We start from the raw sequence: 27,701 nt of genomic DNA on the forward strand, positions 1-27,701 counted from the left end.
AAGATTTTGTCCGGCCAATCAGCCACCTTTGGGCCGGATGGTGATCTATTTTCTCTGAATAGGATAACAGATGTTTGGGGTCTTGTGCTCCCTTTCAGAGACACACCCACATTTTGCCACTTCCCCCACCTATGCTGTCCCTCTGCCCCGGGACTATTCAATCATTTGCTTGCATTAAAGTGACAGATGTCCGCACCGTGGAGGCTTCCATGTGCCTCATAAGATTACTGATTTTCTTTTGTCAAGTAAAACAAAGGAGGGTAATGTTTAGCTGAGGCGAGTGTCATTTCACTCTCTGTTAGGATTTAAGAGTCTTCCATTTTGACATTTATTTAACTGTATTCAATAATTCTAAACATTTAAAGTAGCAGGTGTAATTAATTTACTTGAATTGTCATTCTGTATTGAATTGCCTTCTCCCTTCTTTTTAGTAAAATACCTCTCTGTGCACTATTCCTGAAGCTGCACGTTTGAACCTGGTGTGATTTGAACCTGATTTGTTGTTTAAGACTTCATTGGAGACCGAATGATTTGTTAAGACTGACGTGTTCTGCTATGATGAGACAGCTTTCCCAAGAACTATTACTATTGTTGTCTGCATATAACTGTTCTGTCCATCTTCAGAGTGGTAAATCTCCTTTATTTCTCAGCTCTCCATCCCACTCCATGTTCTTCTAAGAGCTAGAGAGAGAGAGAGTGCTAAAGAGAGAGAGAGAGAGGGAGAGAGAGAGAGTGGCCCTGATGAACCTTCATCTAAAAATATCCCCCCCTCCTTCATTTTAGCACTCCAGAGTCTCTCTCGCATTCTCGCTTTCTGTATAATTTACAAATACTCCAACACTGGTCATCACAGTCACAAGTGTGCGAAGACCCCAGGCTGTTTGTTTGGAACTGTTTAAACAAACAGTCAGGAATCATCTGCAGAGTTCAATTCAATTTTATTTGTACAGCCCATTTCAAATGTAAACTCAATGGGCTTTACACCGAAAATTAAAAATGAAACAATGATCAAAAGTAAAGCTTTCCAGAGACACTTGACAAAGACAGCAGGTCTAGACTGTTTTCTTTTGTTGTGGTGTAGTGTCTGAGTTCTGATTTATCATATTTTAAAGAACTGCATGTAATGTTTATTCATAAATTCATCCTTTCAAAGGGAAGCCTGAGACATTAGCATATTTTCTGTGAGCATATGTTACTCCACCATTGATATGTAGGATGTAACTCTGAAATAAAGCCATATCCCAGATGAGTTAATGAAAAGTAGTAAGTAAATGGTAAATGGATTTGGACTTGTGCTTTTCTCGTCCTCTTTTAGGCCGCATGTTCCATTCACCTACTCACCCATTCAGACCACATACACACTGATGGCAGAGGCTGCTATGCAGAATGCCCATCATCAGGGTTACATTTTTTCCATCAAGGACACTTAGAACATGTGACTGCTTTAGCTGGGAATCAAACCCCTAACCTTCCAGTTGAGAACCGACACTACCACAAAGCCACAGCCGCCCCACAAGCCCTTGTTTGGAGGGCTTTCTGAAGCTGGTGTCGTATTGGTGCATTATGATTATTTTTTCACAAGGCATTAAAAAAACCCCACCTGTCTCAGTTGTTGTGCTCCAGATATCAACTGAGCGTCTGACAGGCAGGACATTTGCAGCTTTGTTGTGAAATTCACATGGGATTCGACTGAAAAGGGAAGCTATATGTCTGAATACAGACACACAGTTAAACTGAAATGCATGTGAATCCAATCTGTCGAATTTTGATTTATGTCCATTTCTGCTCTTATTCTCATCTGTTTGATTTGTCAAGCACTGGGCTGTATGTATGAAGGAGCTCAATAAAATGACTTGGAGTTCTGTTGGGCAGCAATGGCTTCTTCTTTAACCTATGATCTATTCATGTGGCTTTGGGTTTCTCTATTCCATTTGGACCAACATTTGGTTGAACAGAGATTGAGTAAAAGGAAATTAGAAAGAAAGACAAAAAAACAGATGACATGTACTGGCATGTTATACTTATGCTAAGTTGTGCAGGTCAAATCTGCCACTGTGTCCATTTCAAAAAACATTTAAAGACTTGCTTTTTTTTTTTTAACATTGCACAATCTTATTTGGCAAACATGTAAATGGAGGCTTGGACATTTTTAAAGAGCATTAACTGCATTCTGCTGCAGATAACACACATTCTTTATGCAGCCTGTAATTCATTCCCAGCAAATATTTCACCCTCTCCAAATCTCATTCACAGAGTACAAATGCTAAAGACATTTAGTTTTTTTTGTAAGAAAAAAAGAAAAGACAAGAAGGAAAGGAAATTATTGTGAAAGTATTGCTCAGGGTTCAGACTTGGAGAAAAACAAAAACAAAATCCATGTAATACTGCTGCTGGAGTCCTCCCACTCATAAACTCTGCAGGGGGGCTGCAAAAACACACACACACACACACACACACACACACACGCACACACACACACACACACACACACGCACACACACACACAAACACACACACGCACACACACACACACACACACACACACACACACACACACACACACACACACACACACACACACACACACACTCACACACACACTAACACTACTATAAATGTGTTTCTCAATCTCTCTACCCATTATACGAGCACACACTCACACAAACTGAAACCTACACTTAAAAATGCACACACACACACACACACACATAAATACTTAAACCCTTTCAAATAGTTTATAGTGTTGGGTCTTTTTCCCACGCATGCTCAGCTGATTCAGGAAGAAAAAAGGAGGGGAGTATCGAGGGCGGGGGGTTGGGAGATTTTGGGGTGGATGAGGGGGGGTAGGGGAGGTCCACACAGCTGCTGTGTACTGTTACCATGGAAACCTTTGTTTGAACCGAAAGGGATGAGCAATTACATTTTGGAAGGATTTATCTTTTTTTCAAGCAAACAGGTCACCATAGATCTGCCTTCACTAAATGTCATTCATTTTTGATTTTTGAACCAAATAAGATGAGAAACATGTATGAGACATTGCCACGCCCTTTTGTTGGAACTAAATTTACAAGGCGGCATATTTTGAGGCATATTTCTCTATTGCACAAACCATAAAAAAATATAGAAAATTCTCATAAAAGGCTGAAGGATTAGGGGGTATGTTAAAATAAATAAGAATCATAATGTTAATAGTATACCCATGTTCATATAACCACACAAAACCAACAAAATGTCACACCATGATATTTTCTATTGCTGAATGTGAATGACTAAGGAAAGTTTGGGTCAGAAAGTGATCAGTAATACTGTATTGTGTAGACAGTGTATCAGTGTTATGGTCTGTGGCAAACTTCTCCAAACAACATCAAGCCTCAGGTAAAATCAGATTTATGATTTTGAGCTGATAGAAATAAAATGTACCTGACTGGATCTCAGGTGTAATGGGGTGAAGCAAAGTAAAGCATAAATATCTTAGAAGGACTATTAAACAACTCTCGCGCTGATAAGCAGGAATTCAAGTTTTGTAATTATCCAATTATTATTTCAATTTATTCAATTTTGAATGATAAAAACTGATTTGGTATAGTTCTTCATCTTTAGAAGTTATTTCTATAACTATTTCTATGTCCTGAGCACTGATAAATTATCAGAAATCATCTCTGGTATGTTTATGTTAAACTTTATTGTAAAGCCAGTTACTGCAACATCTCATTTATCCAGGATTCTGGATATGTATGCTTTCATTTTCTCCCACATCATTTCCACTTCTCTTACCTTCTTTTTTTTGTCCATTTACCTCTTGATTCTTAACTCTCCCTGTTCTGCTTATCTCTTAATCCTCCTTCTTATTCCAATTTCCTATCTGAACTACCAACTTCCTCCTTCATTTTTATCCATGTCTTCACTCAGTGGCTGTTATTTTGTCTTTTCAATGATTTCCAGCTTTCCAATAGAAATGTACAATGATTTTGCATTGCTTAATATCTGAGGAACAAAATGCATCTCCATGGTTAAGTTTTACCAAATGGACCTACAAACCTTTAATGAATTAAAAGCCAAACACGGAGGAGCAGCCTTCAAAAGTAATCTGTAGAGTCAGAGCGCCCCCAGCAGTCTCACTTTAGACCTACACATCTGCCATGTGAGGCAAGGAAAGGCAATGCAGCTTTTTCTTTAGAAAAACACATTTCATATATATTCATATAAAGTCAAAGTAAGATCCAGGGTGATAAAAATAAAGTAAGTTAGTAGTAGATTAACATTTAATCATTTAAATCTATTATTGTAGCAAAAGTAGTTGAAAAAAATCATTTAAATTGGTGTTTAAAAGGCTATACAAATATCTAAATAGGCAGCTTACAGTTTTGATCCTAGACGACCATTACTGTCATCTGCGGGAAATACTGATTTCCCCAGGCACATGACTTTCTGACCTATTCACTCAAATAAAATTGAGCGTGTGAGATTTCAGAGATACTTTACTCTGACTGCACTATATATTATGGGGAAGTGTTTCATTTTGTAATCTCAAAAGGAGCAGAATGGTTGTGCCTCCACACTAAAGGTACAACTCCATTAAATGAAATCTACATCACTGAGCCAAAGACATGTGAGGTTTAATGAGGTAATACACTCTAATAGGTCTGAATTATAATGTGTATAATGTGTTCCTAAGTGTATTTGACACTTACATAAACAGTGAGAACTAAGAATTATGTGACATAAATGTGATATGTTCTGTCTTAGGCTGGCTGATAAAACAATCTCAAAAGTAATAATGTAAGTGATGTTATCCTGTATCAGAAATGTAGAAAGTATTTCCAAACGACGGTAAAACAACATCCACCGTCTACAGGGACATTGGTGGTATATTTGACTTGTTGAAATTGTCTCTGCTTGTAAAAATAAAGACATCAAGCCTGTAATCATAAACTCTAACTCATGAACACTCCCAGATTTTTCCATACTTTCTCTTTCCATACTTTCACTTTCACATTATAAAGCATTATAAAAAATTATGTCATTTTAAATTTGAATATGACAATTGTATTAAGAAATAGCTAAAAATGAATTAAGGTAAAAAATATTGATGTCAAACTTGTCAAATTGCCTTTTTAAATAGAAATCACATTTAAATAAGACACCACAAATGTCATTTTCTATCCTTTTCTGCTTTAAACTGCAATGTCACAACAACGCCATCTAGTGTTGAAGACCTACTCCGCACATCTGCTGCCAATGACGTCATGATCCATACATACATTTAGATTTATATTCTTAAGACTCACATCCTAAAGTCAGTCAAATGAAGCATGGAGCACATTTAGAGGCATTCAGTTTAATTTAATGTTGAAGAGAGTTCAAAGTTATGATCCTTTAAAAAAACAAAAAAACACAGAAGCAATGTGGACGTATAACTGTCCGAGCTAACAAGCTGGGAACGATCCCAAATGCGCAGTGTACAAAATATCACAATGTAATATGTAAAACACAAAAAAGAACACATAATACACAGACAAGCACTCCCAGTTGATGTGGATTGGTATTTACATTAAATAAATAGAAAGAGCCAGTAAATAACACTGAATGCATTTGGTTAATGGAGGACATAAAGCTGAGTTTATGCTGTAAAAGAGCTGACCAGTTATGTACCTTTTATACTACAGACAGAGCAAAGTTATCCTTCAGTCCATGGAGGTCCAACAGCTCTCTCTCTCTCTTTTTAAATCCAAAATGTCCCCTGATACATTTACATTCAAGCAAGCTCAGGACTCAAGGTAAAGCCTGAAATGTAAGACACCAAAAGATATTTGATTGACAATGGAAAGAAAAGGGTGTCTGAGCTTTACTTAACTTGATAAAGAATTGGCTGCCATGTGGGTAAATACACAGGGGAACTCAGCTGCACATCATTAGCTCATTGTTCAGCACACGTTTTTCACCAGCATGTCAGACAAACAACAACAATCAGCAGCGAGGAGAGAATTAAAAAAAAGGTTAACAGGTAAACAGCTCCCAAAACTTCTTTAAAGCCTCTCTGTCAAAGAAGGAAACATTGAGATAATCCATCATTCCTCTGCATATTAATGAAACAGCATTGCATTACATATAACCAGAAACATCAAAAAAAAAAAAAAAAAGTGTAACAGCTTTATGCAGAAATAGAAATTCTTCACATTTACCTGCTTTCAGCTACAGTTGGTGATTTTCCATCAAGCAATGAAACAAGTCCACCCCAAGTCTCAAAGGGTCAGAAATCGATTTCTTCTTCTATTTCTATGTACATCTTACATCTGAATATTGATTATTTTTTCCATCTTTAGAACGTTACTGTGCCCTGTTTGGTAAACACACAAAGTAAGTGAGTCCACGACTTTGAATAAATCAAAAATAAATAAGACAACTCCATATTCATGTTCTGTAAACTGAAGTCTCTCGCACACAACATCAACAACAACAACATGGGTGAAATGAGGACAAAAAAAAAAGAAAAGATATGATACTGTACATTATCATCCGTTTTATATCTGTTAAGGTGAACAACAACAGAAATCTGTTCAAATATCCATTGACACACTTTAGCGTGTGTTATGATGTGTATCCCTGTCTCAGCAGCACAGCAGTGGTTGCTAATATTGATGTTTCATGTTTTTAAGCAGCTCAGTCACATTTTAATGGAGCTTTCCCAGCATGCCCAAATGAGCCTGAAAAACTCTGTTTCATTTTCAGGTTGTATTTACGAGCTGAAAGTCACTTTGTGAACCCGATCTACAGTACTTGGCACCACAATGAAGACAAGGAATACTAAGATCTATCCTGTACCGTACACTTTGTGTTTTTGGGTAATTTCTGCCATCTTAGCAATGACCACTGACACCACCTACTTACAGAATGATCTGTCTCATGTTTTATCTACAACAACTTAGATCATGGCTTAAATAGACATACCTCAATGCATCCATCCACTTAAATCTTCATCAAATTAAGTCTTTCATATTGTAACATAATAAACCTAGAACCCAAATCAAGTTCCTCACCTCTACCTCCCTTCCTCCCCTCTCTCCATCTAATCTCTTTTAGCTCTCCCTTTCCTCTTCCTCCTCCCTGAGTTCTCCTGGGGCTTCTCCTCTTTACTCCCCGTCACGGCGGCTCCGTTGGCGGCCTTGCTGAGCCCGTTGAGGGAGCCGTTTGAGATGGCCTTGCTGGCTTTGGAGGAAGAGGAGGAGGAAGCGTCGCGTCTGGGCTGCTGGCGGCGGTAGGTCTGGTAGTAGAAGTTGCCGAAGAGGATGATGAAGGTGACGGCGTAGCAGATGAGGGAGTAGTGCATCCAGTGGGGGAAGTCACAGTTGACATAGAGGGACAAGGCAGTGTGGCCGATAGTGACGTGGAACTGGATCTAAGACAGAAAAAAAGGAAGTAGAATCTTATTTTTGCAATGGGTTTTGTTTTTTAACAACTTTTCAAAAAAAGTTTTATCATTGAGATGAATCTTCTGAATTGTTTTTAAGGAATGCAATTAGTCATTTCTTACCATCTGGATGATAGTCAAGTATTTCTTCCACCACAGATACTTTTGGATCTTAGGTCCACAAGAGGCCAGGCCATAATACAGATACATCAAGACATGGATTGCTGCGTTCATGTGTGCACCGAAGAATGCTGCAAGTACAGGAAAACATTCATGTGAGTTTTGTGATGCTTTGAGTACAGTTTTATTTATTACAAACACAACCAATACTAGGTTATTTCTTTCCATTAATGACAATAACGTAGGTTTTTATATTTGTAACAACATATATATTTCATATTTTTTGACCATAAATTAGCTTTGCCATGTACATTTTGGTGCTCAAAATGGATTTGTTACAAACAAACTAAATTGTGTTTCTAGGGGCGATGGTTGGTCCAGCTGTAGGTTGTGTGCACATGTACAGTCTGTAGTCCTGTCATGTCATTCCCCGCTCACTCCTCCTGCTTTATAACTTAAACTGTCCTGTCCTCACCGATAAAAGCATAGCCCAAATAAATCTTGCAATTGGTTCTATACAGTGCATTTTTTACAATCATACGAGTTATAACGTTTTTGAATACTTAGCACTGATTGACATTATCGAATCTGCATCACATATACCTACAGCATCAAAAGCATCAAATCCCTCCGAAATGTTTTCTTTCATGGATGGAGTTGTTCAGTTGGCTTCTGGCGCTCAAGTATGAATATAAATATGTATAAATCGTTCAAACTTTGCAGCTAAAATAAGCAATGAGAAGTAAAGATGACGTGGGTTAAGCCGCCCACAATGAAAAACAAAAGCCTTCTGAGGCGAGCATGCTGCTACAGTGTTGCGCAATCAGGCCACGGTATAAAAGGAGCAACAATATCAGGAAGGGGGTTACAGGGGATCCCACGAGTGGATTTGCACTATAATAATTTAATCTTTAAGTACCACAGTAACAGAATGAAAAACTTTGAATCATGGTTGCATAAACTTTGGGCAATTAAACAAATCTAAAATAATTCTCAGATGGAGGTCTGAGATATAATATGTCAGTTTCGGGGTCCTTTTTTAGAGATTTATTGACATTAAATAAATGAATATGTGTGTATAATAATGCATTTTTGGTAAAACTACAAATCATATCTGCTACATGATCCTTGCTTATATACTTCATTCACACTACATTGTCCCTTATTTGGTAATTAAATAGTTGGCAAATCCTAATAAGAATAAATATGAAGAATAAAATAGAAACCTATTTGAGCATGAGCTACTCACACTGTCCTCCTGCCACCCATTTGATGCCGATCCACCAGAGCGTGAACATGCTGCAGTGGTGGTAGACGTGCAGGAAAGTGACCTGGTTGAATTTTTTCCTCAGGATGAAAAACACCGTGTCAAGATACTCAATGCCCTTTGAGACGAAATACCACCACAGAGCTCCTGCCACCTGTGTCAGACAGAACAGCAGAGGTGGAGGGAGCAGACAGGAACAGAGAACATGGAGAAACAAAAAGAGAAAAACAGAGACAAAGAGGAGGAGTTTTTTTTTTTTTTACATGAAGCTCTTTGTGTAAGACATTAACAAGTGGAATAGATTAATCTGACTTCCACATTAACTTGTACCTTCTTAAAAAACAAATTTTCTTCCTTGTCTATTCTAAAACATCTCAATATCAGGGTCACCTGAGACCGAGTAAGTGTGTCAGTCTACGTCATGGAGCAAAAGGAAGGAAGGTGAAACTGAACACCTTCCATCATGCCTGGTGCAGCTCGCACCTTTCCTGATAACAGGAGCAGAGTCCAAATGGTGGAAGTTGATCGTGCGACTCAAACTACAGAGAGTGAAGCTTCTCTGGCAAGCTGACAAAGATTGTATTCATCATTAGTTGTATTAAAAACGCACAAAAGTAAAGTAAGATTTATCTGTTAAATATGTTGTGTTGTAGTAAATAAGGAGAGGTGAAGTAGTGACAGCATACACACATGGACCATGTGATAATATGATACATCATAGGGCAGATCAGGTGCAATCCATCTCGACAAACGCTCCTTTTTCATTAAATACGAATGTGTTTCTTTTTGTTTACTTCACAAGTTGAACTCCTGCCTTAGCTCCAAACACTCACCCTGACTTCATTGGGGTCATCTGAGTAGTCCACAGATTGACAAATGTAGCTGTAGTTTGCTCCCCGCGCCGCCATAAACAACTACAAAACAAAAGAATATGTTAGAGGAAACAAGAGAGAAGCTGGGTAAACACTTCCACATAAACATCTTAATAAGAAATACAGGTAAACAAATTTCTGTAATAGTAACCTACTTCTTTAAAGATGAAGAAGTTGAGAAAGACCATGCTGAAGTTGTAGACAATGAGCGTTTTGCGGAGCTGGAAGGGCTCTCTGTTCTTCATGTATTTGGGTCCCAGCCAGAGGAACAGCAGGTAGGAGGTGCTGATGGCCAGTGTGGGCAGGGGGTTGTCCATCAGGGGCCATTTCTGCACCCGCTTGTCTGCAGGAGGGACAGATGTTCTCAGAGCATTACATAATCAGTCTTAATGTTTGCCAGTGTCAGTGTCAGTTTATTCAAAGAAGGGTCCAGGTTGAAAGGTTGATTAGATATTCCAGATTTATACTGTTGCAGAGATGTCTGGATGTCAGTTTTTATAAACACCTTAGTTTAATTAGTATGCTTGTGATACTTTCAGGCAATGACAGATAATACTAATTCTCTTTACAAAAAAAACCCCAATATAAATCCCTTCAATATATTCAATGACATCGGTTTCACAGGTGAATTGAAATAAGAGCTCTGTGTTGATATTGTGTACTGATTCTAATTAAGTATTTAAAATATATGTCAGACTTGTTTTAAGAGTACAGTTATTTGTATACTGGCCCACACAATGAATGTGAATTCAGAAACATGTAAAACACAATTTCTCTGAAAATAGACTATGGCAAAAACACAGGATATTACCTGCAATGGTTAAAGTCCATTTGTAGAACTCTATGGTGTCATTTATTAAATGAGTGACAATCTCCATGGCTGCAGCTGAGGACCTGAAATAGAAGAGAAATGTGAGATGATGACATATAACACTTAGCTTTATACAGTGTTTAGTATGCAGAGCTGGATTCACTGGTGTCAAATTCCAAGAGATTAAGAACCAACAACGCCTCCTTAACATAATAATCACATAACTTTAGACATTGTTTCAATATTGAAAATTCCTCAATGAAACGGCTTCATGCCAGCAGCTGGTACACCTCAACCTAAATGAGTGTGTGGCCCCATGAGGCCGTGATAGATGAGCTATAGGCTTCACTGCGCACAAAGGCAGGGAGCACTGGCCGGCACAGCGCATGTGTCAGCAGGTTTCAGGCACGAACACAATCAGATCACCAACCTGGTGATGATATAGGGGGGATGCCTTGTGTCCCACTTTCACGTTGAAATAGGTCAAAAAGGGAGGAGAGGTTGTTGGTGGCACAGTCAGAGACTCACTATGATTTAATGATCCTGTAAGGATGGATGGCGCCCCCCGCCCCCCTCCTCTCTCTCCCTCTCTCTCCAGCCCGGAGCGGATCAGGCTGCTGCAGCATCTGCCTCCTCTGCTGCTCCAGAATAAACTGCTCTAAGTATTAACGACAGCCTCTATCTGTTGGAATAAACATATAACCCAACGTGCTCCGTTTCTGAAAACAATTTGGATAATGTTTGTACAGTAGGGTTGATCACAATTTGCGTGGCAAATTTGCATTCTGCGGCATACAGTCCGGCCTTCAACCAGGCTGCATGAGCACTCCTGTCATCAATATGAATTTCCCCAAAACCGTCTGCGCTGTTTTCGTCTTACATCTGGAAAACAAAATAATTGTTGACCATAAAAGATGAGCTACATATAAGTCTATTTCCCACAACCAGACTATGCAAAAGAGACATACAGCCTAGAATATCACAACATTTATCTCGCCTCCACTGTGTGCGGGTGTAGATGCTTATTACCTTACCGTGTCGGTGCTTTAAAAAAAAATCCGTCTATAATGACATTCAATGCAAGGTCATGCGTTGTGCGGTAATCCGGCTCGGATTCGGCTGGACTAGTTTTCTATTAATTTATTGAATGTTCGGAATCCAGTTTGGAATAACCGGACACTCGAATTAACGGCGATGGCATGAATTTGTGGTTACGGGACCACACTGGCCTCCACAGCGCGTCTGCTTCAGCGAATTCCTCTTCTGAACCTCGTCAACAAGCGACAAGGCACAGAGTGTACACATCCGGTTACACTTTCAAAATAAAAGTCCATCAACCAATAATAATAGTAATTCAACCTCACACCTGTTCAGTTCATAAAATCTTTCAACTTAAAACATGTAATCAAAAGGGTTCACCAACAATAACAAGCAACAATATATTTCTAATGCTGTAGTCTATGTTTATTTTCTTGGATTGGTTCTATGTTCTCCAATCAAAGACCTTTATTTGAAAGAGATGTTTTTGTATTTCCGGTTTGCTCTTTGTTTTTTATGTCTAACTTGATGAAGTTCCGCTCCTCTGCTAAACGCTTAACGGGACGGGATGATGGAAAGATGCTTTGCGCCTGCGCAGAGATGGAGGCGGATGCAGCATCTGCGCTAGCTCAGCTTCTTCGTGAAGTTAGACAGAATAACAAGGAAAAGCAGAGCACTGTCCTTTAAGACAAGACTGTAAAAAAAAAAAAATATATATATATATAATGCCTTGTTTTCTGTGGAGGTGAGTTGTGTCTTCGCGGTAAAAAGCTACAATAAGATAAGATAAGATAATCCTTTATTTATCCCACAATGGGGAAATTTACATTGTTACAGCAGCAAAGAGCAAAGATTGCAGACAAAAAGTGAACACAGTACAATTTAAATTTAAAAAAAAAGTAAAATTAAGAATGTAGAAAAAAATAGATTCTAAAAAATAGATTAAAAAAATTAAAATAAAAAATGGTGGTAGACATGGAAAACATGGTAGAACATTAGCTTAGAAAAATAAAAGATGCCCTCTGATATAAAAGTATTTAAAAAACCTACAAAATGTCAGAGATTTTACGTTATTTAACTCCCTATATTTGTATGTATTAAATGATGTTGTAGGGCTTAAACCCTAGAAGAAATGAGAAGAACTCATTCACTTTCATCTGAAATGCCATATTCTGCTTAATGTTTCTGAAAAGTAAGAATCAATCTCACTGTATGAAGTATTTCAAAGACTTGGGACGCTGTCTGTTGAAAACTATATTTTAAAAGGATTTTATTTAGAAGGTCCTTTAACCACAGTCCTGTATCTCACCCTGTCTGACTTGACTTTCGCTTTCTCCGCTGCTGCACCGGTTTCTCTTGTCCTCTACCGTGCAAGCTATTTGTTATAATTGTTTAAGTTTCTGTTGTACCTGTGACACATTTATCAGCAGGTATATTGTGCAGTCTGTACTCAACGCTACTATGCAAAGAAAGGCGGATATTCCCTTTGTGGACTCACTTCACTGATGGCTGTGAGCGTCCATCCTAAAGGCCGTCTTCTCTCTTAGAACTGGAGCTAGTTCCTCATATGACAATGGTCCGGTGAGATACACCTCTGGTATTGCAGCGATTCGGTCGAGGCTGTTTGAACAATGAAGATTTGGAGCACGGAACATGTGTTCAGGTTGGTCACACTGTTTTTTGTTTTTTTAATTATTATTGTTTTATTATTTATTCTGCGAGTATTCATGAGACAGAACTACTTGGTTTTTATAGCATGTTTATTCACACGACCTTAAACTTCCTTAACTAAATTTTAACCAGTTGTGAAAGTCTGAAGCTCATGATGGTGATCAGTGAATCCACCTGCCATATTCATGCCAATGGACTGATGGTGAGTCACCATTAGAAACATATCAGGAGTCAAACACCAGTCACAGTCTGTCCCAGAGTTTAAGGCAGGCCTAAAGGAAGCACTTTTTCTTTATAGGGCATTGTCTTAGTTCACCATGTGAACCAGAATTAACAAAGATCATGACACATGTTTCTTACACACTCTTCTTCTTTGCCAGTTTTGCTTGATTAAGCCAATGGTGTTTTGTTGTAGTTCTTTGTTAAGCATCTTAGTAGTTTCATGTTTAATTGTTTATTATCTTCACATGACGTATTCAGTACCATACGGTTTATTTTGTGTGCAGTTACCCATGGGAGACAGTGATCAAAGCAGCCATGAGGAAGTACCCAAACCCCATGAACCCTAACGTGGTGGGGGTGGACGTGCTGGACCGCGGTCTGGATGAAAAGGGACGCCTGCACAGCCACAGACTCCTCAGCACGGAGTGGGGCCTCCCGGGAATCGTACGAGCAGTCAGTGTCTTCTTAACCTTCTAGAAACAAACAGGAAAAGAAGCACCGAAAAAAGTTGACATGTGCTTTTGCATGACAAAACTATATTGGGACTAACTTCTTCTTGGTTGCCTTTGTGCCTTGATGGAAAGATCAGTTGAAGACCAAATTTCCCACAAGCTGTTGTTTGTTTATGTGTTATTGTGTTTGTAGATTTTAGGAACCAGCCATACTCAGACGTATGTGAAGGAACACTCAATCGTGGACCCAGAGGAGAAAAAGATGGAGCTCTGCTCAACAAATGTAAGTTCAAACTGAGTAGATCTGCAAGCTATGATCTCAATTAGCATGCATTAAACAGTCCGTTTAGCACTTGTGACTAATAACAACACTAAAAAAAACGTCACTGCTAAAGCAACACATTTTCACTCTATATGAGAATGTTATGTGGCTGGGAGGAGGGTCCTAACATGGATTGAGAAATAGCAAACCTGAGGATCTATTTTTAACTTTAGTTCCTTCTGGATATTTATCCAAGCAATTTTATCTCTTGATGGTGTTTGACTGTGCACCAAAAGACTTGTGTCTACAAGCTGATAGATGAGCAGATATAGGAGGGAAAGATAAAGATATAAAGGACCTATAAATCAGTCTTGTGTTGCAATGGAAACATGAACTTACATTATTATCTTTCAAAATATCTTGAGGTGTTTTGTGGATATTTTTTTCATAAAATGATTGTTATAATAAATAAAAAGAAAGTCTCTGGTAGGGGCAGTAAAGACAATTCAGACAAGATGATAAGGAAATAAGTGCACAAAGATTTCCATACTATGTAAAACCTGTAAAACCTCATCTGTAGTTTTACCTCTGCCTTCACCTTGTTGTATTACTGATTTGCTGCAAGACTGTATTTTTGTCTCGTTATTTTTTCATTGAAAAAAACTCAATTAAAGTATTCTGTTTCAAATACTAGTCAACCACATCCATATGGGCAGGCTGTTTTATGTTGTTGCTGTAAAATGGTTCATAATGAATACATGACTAAATCATTATAATAATATTAATATTTGACATGAAATATAAGTTCTTATAGAAACTGCTCTTTCCACATCAGTTGTGCTCACTGTGTTTACACTATATGATTTCAGGTTCATTTCCCCTGAATAAGAAAATGATGTTTATCTTCCAGATCACTCTCACCAACCTGATCTCAGTAGATGAGAGGCTCCTCTACAGACCACACCCCGACAACCCTGACGTGTAAGTACATTGTGCAACTATTCAGTGTTTCATGTTGTTTTTTAATACTTTATTTATAGCTTTTTTTTTACAATACAGACATACAAGATAGACAAGAACACCCAGCAGTATCACACAAAATGATGAAAAGAAAAACAAAAAGAGAGGCAAGGGGCACACCTCTAGATGTCCAAAGCTGCCAGTAGACAGCGAAATCTAATTCAAAAAAAGACTGCCCCTCTTTTAGAAACGGTCCTGGGTAGAAAACCAACAAAACACAATGTTTGGTAGAATTTCAGTGAACAGAGAGCTTGTGTCGACCTATTTTGATATTATAACAGCCCACAGAGAGATAAGAACCTGATGAGTGTTTGTTGTTCACCCCTTAATCTTCTCGTGCTCTCTCACTCTCTCTCTCTCTCCACCTTCAGTACTGTCCTGACCCAGGAGGCCATCATTACAGTAAAGGGAGTGAGTCTAAGCAGCTACCTCGAGGGCATGATGGCGAGAAGAATGTCCGCAAATGCTAGGAAGGTAACACAAAAGACAAACACATTTCTATTCATGATTTTCTTTTGCATGCTGTCTAACTGAGACGTACTTGACCCCCTCTGATAGTTTCTCTGCAGTTTGCAAGTTTCCTGGATAAACAAATCTAAAGTGTTCACCTGCCTCTCTCAGTGTTTGTTTCTTCTCTAATCTTCCGTTTCTCTGTGTGAATCTGTAGGGTTGGGATGCGATTGAGTGGATTATTCAGAACTCTGAAAGAGAGAACGTGCCTCTCTGTGATATTTACTAACTCTGGTAACTCTTCTCTTTTCTTTCCTTTGCAACTTTATCCTTCAGCCTTACCAGATACTTAAAAGCATGCAACGCCTCTAAATCCATTTTTATTACACATGTTTCAAATAGTGCTTAATCATTTGTCTGCACACTCAGGACTGCAGCTCGGCAGTGACAACATCTCTTCCCAGCTACGCCTCATAAACCACAAGGGGGGACTCTCAGCATCTCGGGATCCTCTGCAGTGGGATTTTTTATACCGGAGGTTTTGTGGGTTTTCACCCTGCTCTCATATCTGGAGTCCACGCACTGAAAGCTCAGAGAGAATGTGTGATGCTGCCAAAGCTGAATGGATCAGATACATATGGATTTAAGGAAGTTAGGTGAGCCTGAATGCTAACTCAGTACTCTATAACACATTAACATCTATTGAAATTAGTGAAAGTAAGAAGACCTGGACAGTTTGTTTCTGTCTGCTGAAACAGCACCAATGCTGAAAGGTTCAAATCCAAGTGGTCCTTTGTAGAGGAGCTGCATTAACATCATGATTATAACATTACTACCCCACATTTCCTTTGCTCCCATGACATATCTTAGCATTCTTTAAAAGTGATACAGAAAGTACACGGGCACACTTTGACGAAAACAATGTATGGTACAACAACAATATGCAACAGATTTTTTTACTTTCATTTGAACTGCTGTGAGTCTTCTGTCATGTCGAACACTGGTGACTCCTGCAGCAGGAGTTCAGTCAAAAAGTTGCTTCTGGTGCTTTTATGTGTTTAAAGAGGCACAAAGTGTAGAAGATATGTTTGCATGCATTATAGTAAAAACAAAGTTGGATGAGTAAGAGGGGTTATAAAAGACTATGGCTGTGTGTGAAATCAACCACTATTCACAATATAGTCCATTCTATAATGAGTTCACCATTCTCTAATGCAAATGTTTAATGATAATAAAGTAGACTAAAATAATCTATCACAAAATGCACCTGAAAAGTCTGTACCACTGAAGGTTGTTATTAACCAAGGACTACTTTATTTATTTGTTTATTTGATGGGGACAGAACACAGAAATTACCATCAGTGTTCAAATGCAGCATGTCAACTTAATGCTAAAAAAAATGCTACGTCCGTACTTTTACTGCTGTCAGTTTGGGGAATGTTTTTGTGATCAGCACTTTTTCGTTCTTACAACTCTCTTTATAGTAAGCAGGGAATAAGTGAATGATATCAAACACAGCCAGTGAGTAGTGTGCTAGCTAGCTAGCATTGTCGCTAGCTATAAAATCACACATTTAGCTTTAGATAGATAAGAATTCAAGGAAATAATAATTTTGAAGTCAGACTAAAAAAGAAATTGGGAATGTACCTTTAACATTGCCTTCTTTTTCCGCTGTTAAGGTAACAATACACTGGCAACTTTTGTTTGATGGGAAATTACTAAATATTCTGTCAAACCAGTTGATTTTACTGGGTTAGTAAAGGAAGTCAGGATGGCATGTTTAGGCTTGGTATCATTGAAGTAAAAAGTTAGTTTGATTGCCTTTGTGGGCCGAGTTATGGATTTATGTAGCCTTAAGACAATACTTGTGTATTATTGCCTTGGCAGCTTTATCTTTTATGCCTTTGCCAGTCATCACATCAAGCTCTCAAATGTTGAATTTCTCTAAAAGCTACCTGAAGCCCTGAGGAACAGGGCAGTGTTTGTACTGTATGTGCAATCCTGCAGTGGGAGATGCACACAATTACAGAGACTAATAAATCACATTTCTATATCAAATGAATAATATTTACACTATATTTGTATAAATTTTATTTATTTGATTACTGTGTAACCAGCAGAGATGTATTATATTGTTTGTATCTTCTTGACTGTCATTGCTTTTCTAATTTATGTTTTGACTTCATCTGTTGTCTGACTGCCACAATTAAATGTATTGTTTGAGAAAACTTTGTTTCCATGCTTGTACTCACATCATTTGTTGTTGATTACACATAGAGCCATTGTTTGATAAGCCCAGTGTTATGACACAGCAGGCCTGTCAGATTAGAACTACCGCTCTGGAGCTTACTCTGGTTTCATCACTGTGGAGACGTCCACTTGTGTAAAGACAGTTTGTGTTTCCACTTTAAGCCCAGCTCCAACAGTAAAGAAGGTTAGCCTCAATAGTCACAACATTTCCATCATTATTAAAGATGAAAAGTGGTAAGATTTTTAAAAACACTGCTTTACGTTTTATTATTATCTAATCATTTTGATAACTGGATTGCCCAGTGTTATTTTTCTGTCTCATAATTAAGACTTTATATCACAAAGGTTGGACAGATTTGTTTTACTTTGACTTTGTATCTTATACTCATGAATTTACTATGACCTAAAAATCTAACTCTGTCATAATGTTGACTTTTAGTCTCATCATTTTGATTTACCATGGGGATATTTTATAATTATCAAGGCAAAGTTTTCCTCTCAGTTCATCAAATGTTTCTTGTAGGAATCAGCCTCTGTACCTTTCAGTGTATGTGCAAGGCAAGGTACTTTAAAAAAAAATTTCATCATTTGATGAGTGTTTTTTTTAAATTTATTTTACATCTGATCAGTGTTTAAAATTACCAACTTCTGTAAATGCTCCACTATGAACAATTATAAGATGGTGAGGAAGGGAAATCATAAATACTCTGAAGCAAAGATGTCCTGATGGTGCAAATAGCAGCCTTTTGTCAAGTGTTTTCATTCAGTTCATCGTTTGTCCAACAGAGGGCGCAACATGCAACAGTTCTTGTTCAAAGGAGGCAAAGCCTGTGTATTTGCCACTTTGTGCTAAGAGAAGTCACATTATTATATTGAGAGCACATATAACTGATGGCAGAGTTGAGATTATTTATTTTATTTATTCAACAGAACATAAACAAAATGCATTGCATAGCATGTACATCAATCCTCACTGTCTGAGCAGTGATAGAGGAAAGTCTGGGTCAAATTGCATCTTTATTCCTATTCCTTCAAACCCAATAGTGCAAGCTGAGCCACTTGCCAAAATCTCAATAAATAAAAGTCAACCCAGCTGGGTGATGTAAAAAAAAATGAATCATGCAGGAGGCTACAGAAAGTAACATGTTGCAAACAGTCAATTTATGTCTCTCAGATCTTAAAGAGCACTCTCTCCGTGGATGAGACAATTGCTGATGTTGGAAAAACAAAACAGCATCAGGATCTAAAAACATAAACAAGGATTAAGCTGTACCAGTTTCAAGTTTCATGAGAAGGCACACACACTGATGTTAAACTGACTCTGATGTTTTGGTAATACTGCACTCAGACGCTGTTGCTAAAGCAGCCACAGCTGGAAATTAACACACAAAGAATTAAAAAAAAAAAAAAAAGTCATATCAAATCTTTATAAAAAGTGAAAAACAACAAGAAAAATAGAAAACATTATGGTGCATCTAAATATCAAGGAATCATCACTCAGTCTAACGAGCAGTTACTGACTCCCTCGCTTACATCCATCATCTCTTAGGAACTCCAGCAACTCAATACTCCAGCCTTAAAGTATACATTTAACACTTACAAACTTTAAGGAAACTGTTTTGTGTCATTTTCTACTTTCTGTGTCGACAAAAATAATAAAAACGTTAAAAACAAATTCTTAAAATTTGGGAAAAAGAAGTGTTGACATCTAAAAAAAAAGGTCAAATGTTGTGATGTTCTTTCTCAACAACAGTAAACTAAGACTAAATACTGACAGCGGAGTGTTCCCTTTATCCACTTTGCTTCCCTCCTCCGTCCACACCTCGACTGCTGCTACATCTCTTTTCCTCTCCGTCACAATCACTCACTCTCACAGTGAACTCTCCCAGAGGCCTCTGTGCTCTATCAAAACAAACTCTCCATTGCATAATTGTCCCAATGCCTCCAGTCATACCTCAACTAAATACACATCCAGGGATTCATTGTGCTATAAAAGAAAAACATTGTACATCTCTATGTACAGTATGTACATCAGTTCATCTGGATTCAAAGGGGGGGGCGGTGTCAGAAGTTGAAAAGGTTGATAAAGTCTTGAGGAGAGAGCGACATCGTGCAACTTTCCGGGTTGTTGGCTGTGCAGGGATGTTTTGTGTCCTGCGAAAAGACAAACAGAAGATCAACATTAGGTTATTTATTCTGTTCTGTCTTCCAAGCCCAGCTTTGCTTTCACTTTGATCAAAAGCAAGTTGAGAGAGAGAGAGATATATATATATATATATATATATATATATATATATTTTTTTTTTTTTTTTTTTTTTTTTTTAAATACACTACCTGCCAGAAGAGGATGTGGCAATGTGTGCAGAAGTGCAGGGTGTCACTGTACTGCTCTCTGTGAGGGTAGCAGCGGCTCATCTTAAAGTACATCCTTTTCCACTCCAGGTGACCTTTATCTGACACCATCAGGCGTTTTCGGATCTGGAGAGGAAGAAAACAGACTTTAGGACATGACTCGAGAAGACCAAAATACTTTCAAATTCCTCTTTAATGCCAGCTTTCTTGAGAGTGTCTGACCTCAAATCACCACAGTCTACAACCTTGAAGGTAGTGGTTTTCCTAGCAAAGTTTTTCTACTTGCATTAATAAAATATGAATAACAAATAGCTTTAACTTGCAGGGAAGTTTCAATTTAATCACCTAACTGGCTTATTAAGTGCATGCTCTTGAGCATGGTGCCAGGTTACTGTCGGGTCAGTACAGACACACAGCCGCCTCACACTTTTTATCAGAGGTGCTTCACCTCCTTGTACAGTGGTTTTAATAACATGTTTGGCTGCACTGTTATCTTACTAAACTGTCACTATACTGTAACCTGCAGGTCAGTTGAGGCTTAGTTTATCAGGCAATGAGGAAGACAACTAGACTGTATGCATGGATTGAAACGTGTGTCTACATGCCTGTCTGTCTGTGAAGTGGTGCTGGCAGAGTCTCTTCCACAGCAGCCGGTCCTCAGCGAGGGTCTCCAGCTCGGGGCACACCTGGCCCAGGCTGACCAGGTCTCTGCCATCCGACAGACGCTGCATGATGTTCAGCTGCAGACTGGCAGGCAGGTCGGTCAGAGACATGCCTGAGGATGTCGGCTAAAGAAAAACCGAGGAGAAGAGAAAAGTGATGAACACTGAGAAAATTTGAAAATGGTTTATTTTGTGAGCTTGTACCTTTTTTTCCATTTTTGCGCAATGCTTACCCTGTTGATCTGGATGTTTTTGAGCTGCTGCTGCCACTGCATAATGTTCTCCATGCGGTGCACCCAGATGTTGATGTTACCCACCAGCACAGACTTGCCCATGTCCTGAACCAGAACACACAGTGAGACGTAGAGTGTCTGCAGCAGCTCCTTGATGGGACGGACGTTCTGCTGGTCATCTAGAACTAAGGGAGAAAATAAGTAGATAATCAGTGAACCAAATTTGTTTTAACCCAATCAAAACTAAACCGTGAATAAAGTTTACAATTGTGGGGGCGGCGGGGAGATCAGACTTCCCCGGGCATACACCCAAACCGTGAAATATTTATTGTGAATCATCTCAAACCCCATCATGAAACCAAATATTTTGGAGCGGCTCTACTCTCCTGCTGTGACGCTCAAAGTATTTGGCCTCCTAATCAACCTGAATCTGTGTTTAGCAGAGGGAACATTTGGTTTACACTGTGGGGTTGCGGAGGGCTCTGGTGACTGTCAGTGTTTTCTACTGTGTCTTTAAAGCATCAAAATCACTGCGTGGCTTTCTTTAGATGTGGTCAAGGCTAGTTTCCTCATCTTAGGGTGCAAAAACAACAAAGAGAGACGAGGATCATTTCATGTCTACTTATAATAACTGTCTTTAGGTCTTCACTTTAAAAGAGAAGTAGACACCTCATGATTGTTAAATAGACTGAAAGAACTGCCCGTCTGTGCTAGGTGTTTGTAACAGAATCAACCCCGAGCAAAAAGATCGTTGGACAAATTAAAGAAACTGAGAGGAAAAGTAGCTTAACAAGAGCAACAGGGCTCACCTTTCTGTACCACCCTCTCCAGAATATTCATGTAGTTTTTCTGCGCCACTCCACTGAGCGAGGGGAGCTGGGACTTGGCGATAAGCTCCAGGAGCTAGAGGCGGGAGAGAAAGGGACAAAAAGAAAAAAAGAAACATGTCGTAAATTTCCCTCCTGTCAGCTGCAAGGACTCTCCGCTCCATTGACTCATTACTTGATGTTTAGTATGCTGCATTCTCACAAAAGGCACAAGCACTCTTCAGAACAAATGCCGTCTAGAACAACATTTGGAGCTCCTCCACCCTGGTCGTTAACAACCATATAACAGCTTGCTTGGCTCTCGATTGGAAGAAACTACTGGAAAGGTGTTGGACAGCAGCCCGGCCTGTCATCAACGTCAGCCTCCACAAACAAGCTTTTAATCATTTGACTCCTGAGCCTGCTGTCTTGTGAATTAGCTGAATCATTTGACAGACTGTGTGTGTGTGTGTGTGTGTGGGGGGGGGGGGGGGGGGTCTGCAAACTTGTTGCCATTGGCGAGCGGACAGCAGCCAGTTCCAGGGTGGCATGTCTGGCATGTAACAGATGCTGTGACATCATGGAGAAACTCAAGTCCCTTCTTGCTCAATTCTGAGCCGAGCATGTGACCTCAGTCATCATATCAACATCAACATATTGTGCTCTACTTAATGCTAAACTGGATCGGACAGCAGAGCCAGTAGGTCAGTTTTGAAAGACGTAGACACATAAGCACTACATTTCAAAAAGAAAGAGGTTAAAGAAAAATACCATTTCATCATAAAATTAAAATCATAAAGAAAAAGTTGATGTGTTTCCTTTATAAAAACCTTAAATCTTCAACCTCCCTTTTCCGTTATCTATAACAATTTGAAGCTTCTTTGCCCCTTTCATGGCTCCTCCCCCCCCCCCCCTTTCTTTCCATAACCACTCCTGAAACGTAATCCCCTGCCCTTTTTTCTTTTTGCAGCCCATCAAGTGTTCCTCTCTTTGTAGATCAGCCGGGCAGAACAACGTGCGTTTCCATATCTACTTTTAGCTCCTGCTGTTCACTACACTGCAACTCTTTTCCACAGTCAAACCAACATTGTAAAAAGCACTACATCTTCTTGTTGTGTATGTGTTTTATGATGACACTGGATAAATAACTTCACTTTAAGGTTTCTGTCTCCTTGAAATAACCTCCATGTGTCCTCTTTGAGCCGAGACAGAGAGAGTCCCTGTTGTCTCTTTGTGGAGGAACCTGATCTGTGTAACTGAGACAGGGTTAAATGAACCCACAAATGCCATCACACACAACCGGTGAAGAGCAGTGACCTGGGACACTGTGTGCAGACTGGACGCTAGTGTTACACAGCCGTATTGTTCTTTGGGCTTTCCACACTACACTGCACTTGTTAGCTGGAGCCTGCGCAAAAAAAAGGTCAAATCCAAAACTTCCAACAGAGGCAGAAACAAATGTCTGTATAGAGTTATATGCAACAATTAAAAAACATAAATTACTTGGAGAATTGTGTTGTATTCTGGACGCTGATACCCTACACTTGTGTTTATGAGTGTGGATTAAAGCATCGAAAACCACAATAAAACATGATCCCCCTGCTATCTCAGTGTCCTGCCAGAATTAGAAATTTGGTTTAATCTCCTCAAGGCTGAACCTGAATAGCTTTGTTCCAAACATTTTATCAGGTCGGCATTTAAACAGTCAGGAGAAGTTCAAATTGTGGGTGAGGAAAGGAGAAGGAGACAACACAATAGAAGGCATGGCCGAATCTGCCAGAGATAAGCAAGTGTCTGCGTGTGAATGTGTTTTGAGGGACTGAATCACCTGACAACCACCGGGTCTGGTTTCATAAACCCCTGCCGGGTGGTTGCACCTCAGCGCACAGCTGTTGCCCCCCCTCAGTTTGCCCCCTCCTGCGCGCACACGCGCACACACACACACACTACCTCAGGAGACCAGGACCACATGCAGCCCTCTGCTCACATGGGAGCACATGTGGGAGAGTGAGTGTTTGGTTCAGTGTGGTTGTACTTAGATGTAGGCAGAAGAAGTTGTGTCAAGTGATTTCTGCTTGATAAACAATAATTACATTTCTGATAATGACATAATGATGTTGCTGGTATCACGAGCTCTCAAGCGGGTTTTGGCATCCCGAGTGTATTTACAATGGAAATGGAGTTTTAAGGATGCTATAGTTTGACTCAGACTTGTTTAAAGAAAATTAGCTGTACCTTGTAGCAATTAAAGAACACATTTGGAAAAAAGTTTTGGCCAAATTTAAATGAGCGGATGCCAAATGGCTGTCGAAATGTCACACTCTCTCCCCCCCCCCCCCCCCCACAGTAAACACACAGAAAACCTCCCTGGGAGTGCATCTGTCCTCTGCAGAGTATTGATAAGAGTCTCACAGAAGCCTACACGCCCTCCTAAACTTGACCCCTTGTCTGATACATCTAAAATAAACAACCACAGAGGAAGAAAACAAAAGTGTAAAAAAAAAAAAAAAAAAAAGAGATAAACTCACTCTGACGACGTAATTGAATCTCCGGGTGTCCTTGATGGCACTGCAGAAATCTAAGCGGTTGAAGGCCTCTCCCAGTGTACAATATCCGTGGCGCTGAGAGAATTTAATTATCAGGGTATTAGTGTGTTGCTCTGGAGGGGTATAGGGTTTTCTCTGCATGTTTACATTAGCATTGGTGATGTGAAAAGTTGATGTGAAACTTAATGAGTTGGTTTGTTACCTCCTTGGTGCTTCCTTTATGAACATAAATCCACATTTCCCGGTGGAAATCTGAGTGAAAGCAGAATGTTTACATTAGTAAAATGGAAAAAGTTTTGGAAAAGATGGAAAATGAATCATAAACAATACTATTTCAATGTCACATAACATCCTCATGAGTGTCTCCTCTGTTTGTTTTTGAAGGAACTTTAAACTGTGGATACTATTATAATCATTTAATTTATAAGCCAACACATAAAAAACAAAAAGGTGATCCTTTGATTGTTTTTGAGTCAAACTGTGTGGCTCTGTCCTTTAGACTCACATGGGACCTTGGTGTTGTTGTTCATGAGGTCTTTCTTCCTCTTCTTGGCAGCCATGTCATAGCTGAGAGAGAGCAGCATGTTCTCCTTGTTGAAACATTCCTCCTCCTCCTCGGCTTTGCAGAAGCTGGAAGAAAAACACACAAGCAACCATAATTCATTTTAGGTATTGTTTCAACAATTGCAATGTCCTATCAGCAATGGAAGCCGTTTTTGTTCTGTGCAGAAGACACACTATAGCATCAAAGTATTCCCTCAGGCCATGTTACAATAAGTGTACTGATTCAGGGAAGTGGACTCATCCGACGTTTGTTAATCCACTCGGTTGTTTGGAGGTTATTAATAGCTTAGTGATTAGCCTGGAAAAGGAACATGGCTTCAGAAAAAGACGCTGGAGGTAATGAGATAGAAACAACACGAAGGTGTAGGCCTGATGTTTGTTATCATGTCTTTGTTCATAAAGATGTTCAAATTCAAAATAACCCTCCATCTGTTTTCAACTAACTTAGAGTTGATGGCGCATTCAGGAGTTGCGAAATAGAAACAGCTGTGATGGAAACAGCTTCATATCTAGTGGCTATATGACCAACCTCGCCACGGAGACATTGTTGTTTTTGTCCTCTGTTGATGTCTTTTTCCACCCCTCCTCGGTTTTAACCCAACTCTGACCCGGTGACCTCCAGTCCTGTCCGAGGAAAGGCATCCCGCGTCGATGACGTTCACTTCAATAAATGTAAAGAAATAAAATATCAGGAAGTAGTTCCTGCTTGACTTAATGTGCACTCCTTCTTCTTTGTCTTGAAAGCGACTTCTCCTTCACGTTTTTCGGATCTACTGTTGACATTGCGCAGCTCTTCTTATATCCTCAAGTCAGAACCCGGAAATGCAAAAGATCCGCCCACTTTGGAAACTTCCCTGCAACACGTGGCTTTGTTTATCAACCTAAGGGTTGCAAAACCTCTTGGAGAAAGACAGCAGAAGTAACATCACGTTTCAGCGAAATTGAACCAGTGACAATCTTTTGATGTGGTTTCCAAACGATGGGTCTCTTAGAGAATAAATATTTTAAATGTCAAACAGCTTTGAGTGTGATTCTGTAAGTGAGTGCTGTGACCAGGAGAGGAGAGTATCTAGGCTACATCACAATGCTGCTGTCCTTTATTTTGAGATCTTTACATATTTAGTCTACTTAAGTATTTCCAATTAACAAAACTCAAGCCTCCAGCATTTCAGAGCTAGATATAGTACCTTCTCATGACACTACATGTGGCTACTTTAGAGCTATTCTCATGGATGGATTATCAGACATGTAATCCCCCTCACACACACACACATCCAAGACCATCAGATTCACTGAAACACAGGGTGATTACATAAGTGATGATGTGCAACGTGTATTGCTGAGGTTTATTTTCACCTTTATGTTTTACTTGTTTTGTCTTCTTAAAGTTATTTTTAATGGTTTTTTGAATATCTCTTAGTAGATCTGTTGTTTCTTTTTGTACTAATGTAGCCTGCTATTGTTGCTGTTGTTTTAAGTCTCTGTGTAGCCTCTGTGCTCTATTTAACTCTGTGGTCACTTCATTTAACTTGTAAATATGATGAAAAAGACCAAAGACCAAATCTCAATGATTTTATAAACTACTTTTTTTGTCAATAACTTTTCTGCACTCTTGTAAAGCACTTTGAACTGCAATTTAATTTGTCTGAAAGGTGCTGTATAAATAAAGTTTGATTGATTGAAAAAGAATATTATACTTCATACGGTTGTTTAAACTATGTGGCTTTATGCTAAGATATTTATGCTAAGAGATCAGCTAACCTTTTTTTTTTTTTTTATGGAGATAAAACTGCTGCCTCTCCTAGTTATGAGTCATTTTTGCTTAATGAGCACTTTTACTTCCTGTGATTTTATCTTCTCATGTGATAATTCTAACTGTAGGACTTATTACTTATGACACATTATTTTCACATTGTAGTATTACCATCATACTGTCATTATAGTATTACTACACTGCTGGCTGTAAATGGGATTTAATAATGCCTAAGAGATTTATCGATGAGAAATTAAATATTGGTAAGAAGTCAAAGTGCTGCCTATGAAAGACCACATTCTAAAACTCCCCAATTTGGAAACCTCTCAACCAAAATGACTCAGTGCCTCAGTGATGTGCTTAATGGTTAATTCTCTGTTTAGGAGAAAAGGAATCAGTGTTCAGGAAGTGATTTTCCTGAGCTTAAAATATTACAGCCTCACACAGTGATGTGGCTGTGAAGTCCCCTGATTCTTATTAAAGAAAGTCACTCCTTATTAAAAGATGAAGCTGTCCTTTGGATTCCTCCAGAGTATTTGGTTGCATTGTGGATTGTGTGTGTGTGTGTGTGTGTGTGTGTGTGTGTGTGTGTGTGTGTGCGCGCGCGGGTGTGTGTGTGTGCGTGTGTGTGTGTGTGTGGGGGGGGGGGGGGTTCCATTATATTTTTATCAAATCCCAAAACAGCATCAACTGATCCTTGAAGACTGGATAAAGACATTTTATTTTGGACTGTGCTGTTAAAGCTGGTGTGTAACCACTGGGTCAACTGTTATCAGTAACAATGAGTACGATCTTTTACCTGCTTTTTATGAAGTGTCTTGAGATAACATCTGTTATGGATTGGCGCTTAGCAAATAAAGATTGATAATCAGCAAGGTTAGACACATGACATATTTACACATTCATCTGTAAGGCTCAGGGGATTCAAGGTAAAAGTGTTTT

At 39.1% G+C, this 27,701-nt stretch overlaps 3 protein-coding genes across 5 annotated transcripts; 1 reads left to right on the forward strand and 2 right to left on the reverse strand.

Annotated features, from left to right (window-relative positions):
- Nucleotides 1-5,318: 5,318 nt before the first annotated feature.
- elovl4a (ELOVL fatty acid elongase 4a) lies at nt 5,319-11,755 on the reverse strand. The gene is made up of 7 exons (XM_020634548.3): nt 11,513-11,755; nt 10,479-10,561; nt 9,823-10,010; nt 9,629-9,709; nt 8,778-8,949; nt 7,532-7,659; nt 5,319-7,396 (listed from the first exon to the last, which is right to left on the reverse strand). The coding sequence occupies exons 2-7, from the start codon at nt 10,543-10,545 to the stop codon at nt 7,067-7,069; spliced, it is 966 nt and encodes a 321-aa protein (XP_020490204.1). The 5' UTR covers nt 10,546-10,561; nt 11,513-11,755; the 3' UTR covers nt 5,319-7,066.
- Nucleotides 11,756-12,826: 1,071 nt separating this feature from the next.
- prelid3a (PRELI domain containing 3A) lies at nt 12,827-18,584 on the forward strand. 3 transcript variants are annotated; one of them, XM_065957976.1, is made up of 8 exons: nt 12,827-13,179; nt 13,320-13,389; nt 13,694-13,862; nt 14,055-14,144; nt 15,034-15,104; nt 15,515-15,617; nt 15,811-15,887; nt 16,023-18,584. In XM_065957976.1, the coding sequence occupies exons 3-7, from the start codon at nt 13,725-13,727 to the stop codon at nt 15,880-15,882; spliced, it is 474 nt and encodes a 157-aa protein (XP_065814048.1). In that variant the 5' UTR covers nt 12,827-13,179; nt 13,320-13,389; nt 13,694-13,724; the 3' UTR covers nt 15,883-15,887; nt 16,023-18,584. The 3 variants fall into 3 exon arrangements, with proteins under 3 accessions (XP_065814048.1, XP_020488937.1, XP_020488946.1); XM_020633281.3 differs by lacking the exon at nt 13,320-13,389; XM_020633290.3 differs by lacking the exons at nt 13,320-13,389; nt 15,811-15,887.
- A 154-nt stretch (nt 18,585-18,738) lies between these two features.
- fbxo32 (F-box protein 32) lies at nt 18,739-25,795 on the reverse strand. Its single transcript, XM_020633254.3, has 9 exons — nt 25,536-25,795; nt 24,948-25,072; nt 24,645-24,694; nt 24,425-24,517; nt 21,900-21,993; nt 21,091-21,275; nt 20,801-20,983; nt 20,178-20,321; nt 18,739-19,997 (listed from the first exon to the last, which is right to left on the reverse strand). The coding sequence occupies exons 1-9, from the start codon at nt 25,646-25,648 to the stop codon at nt 19,908-19,910; spliced, it is 1,077 nt and encodes a 358-aa protein (XP_020488910.1). The 5' UTR covers nt 25,649-25,795; the 3' UTR covers nt 18,739-19,907.
- Between the last annotated feature and the right edge of the window lie 1,906 nt (nt 25,796-27,701).

The sequence above is a fragment of the Labrus bergylta genome, chromosome 8 (assembly GCF_963930695.1).
Source record: "Labrus bergylta chromosome 8, fLabBer1.1, whole genome shotgun sequence".
NCBI lineage: Eukaryota > Metazoa > Chordata > Actinopteri > Labriformes > Labridae > Labrus > Labrus bergylta.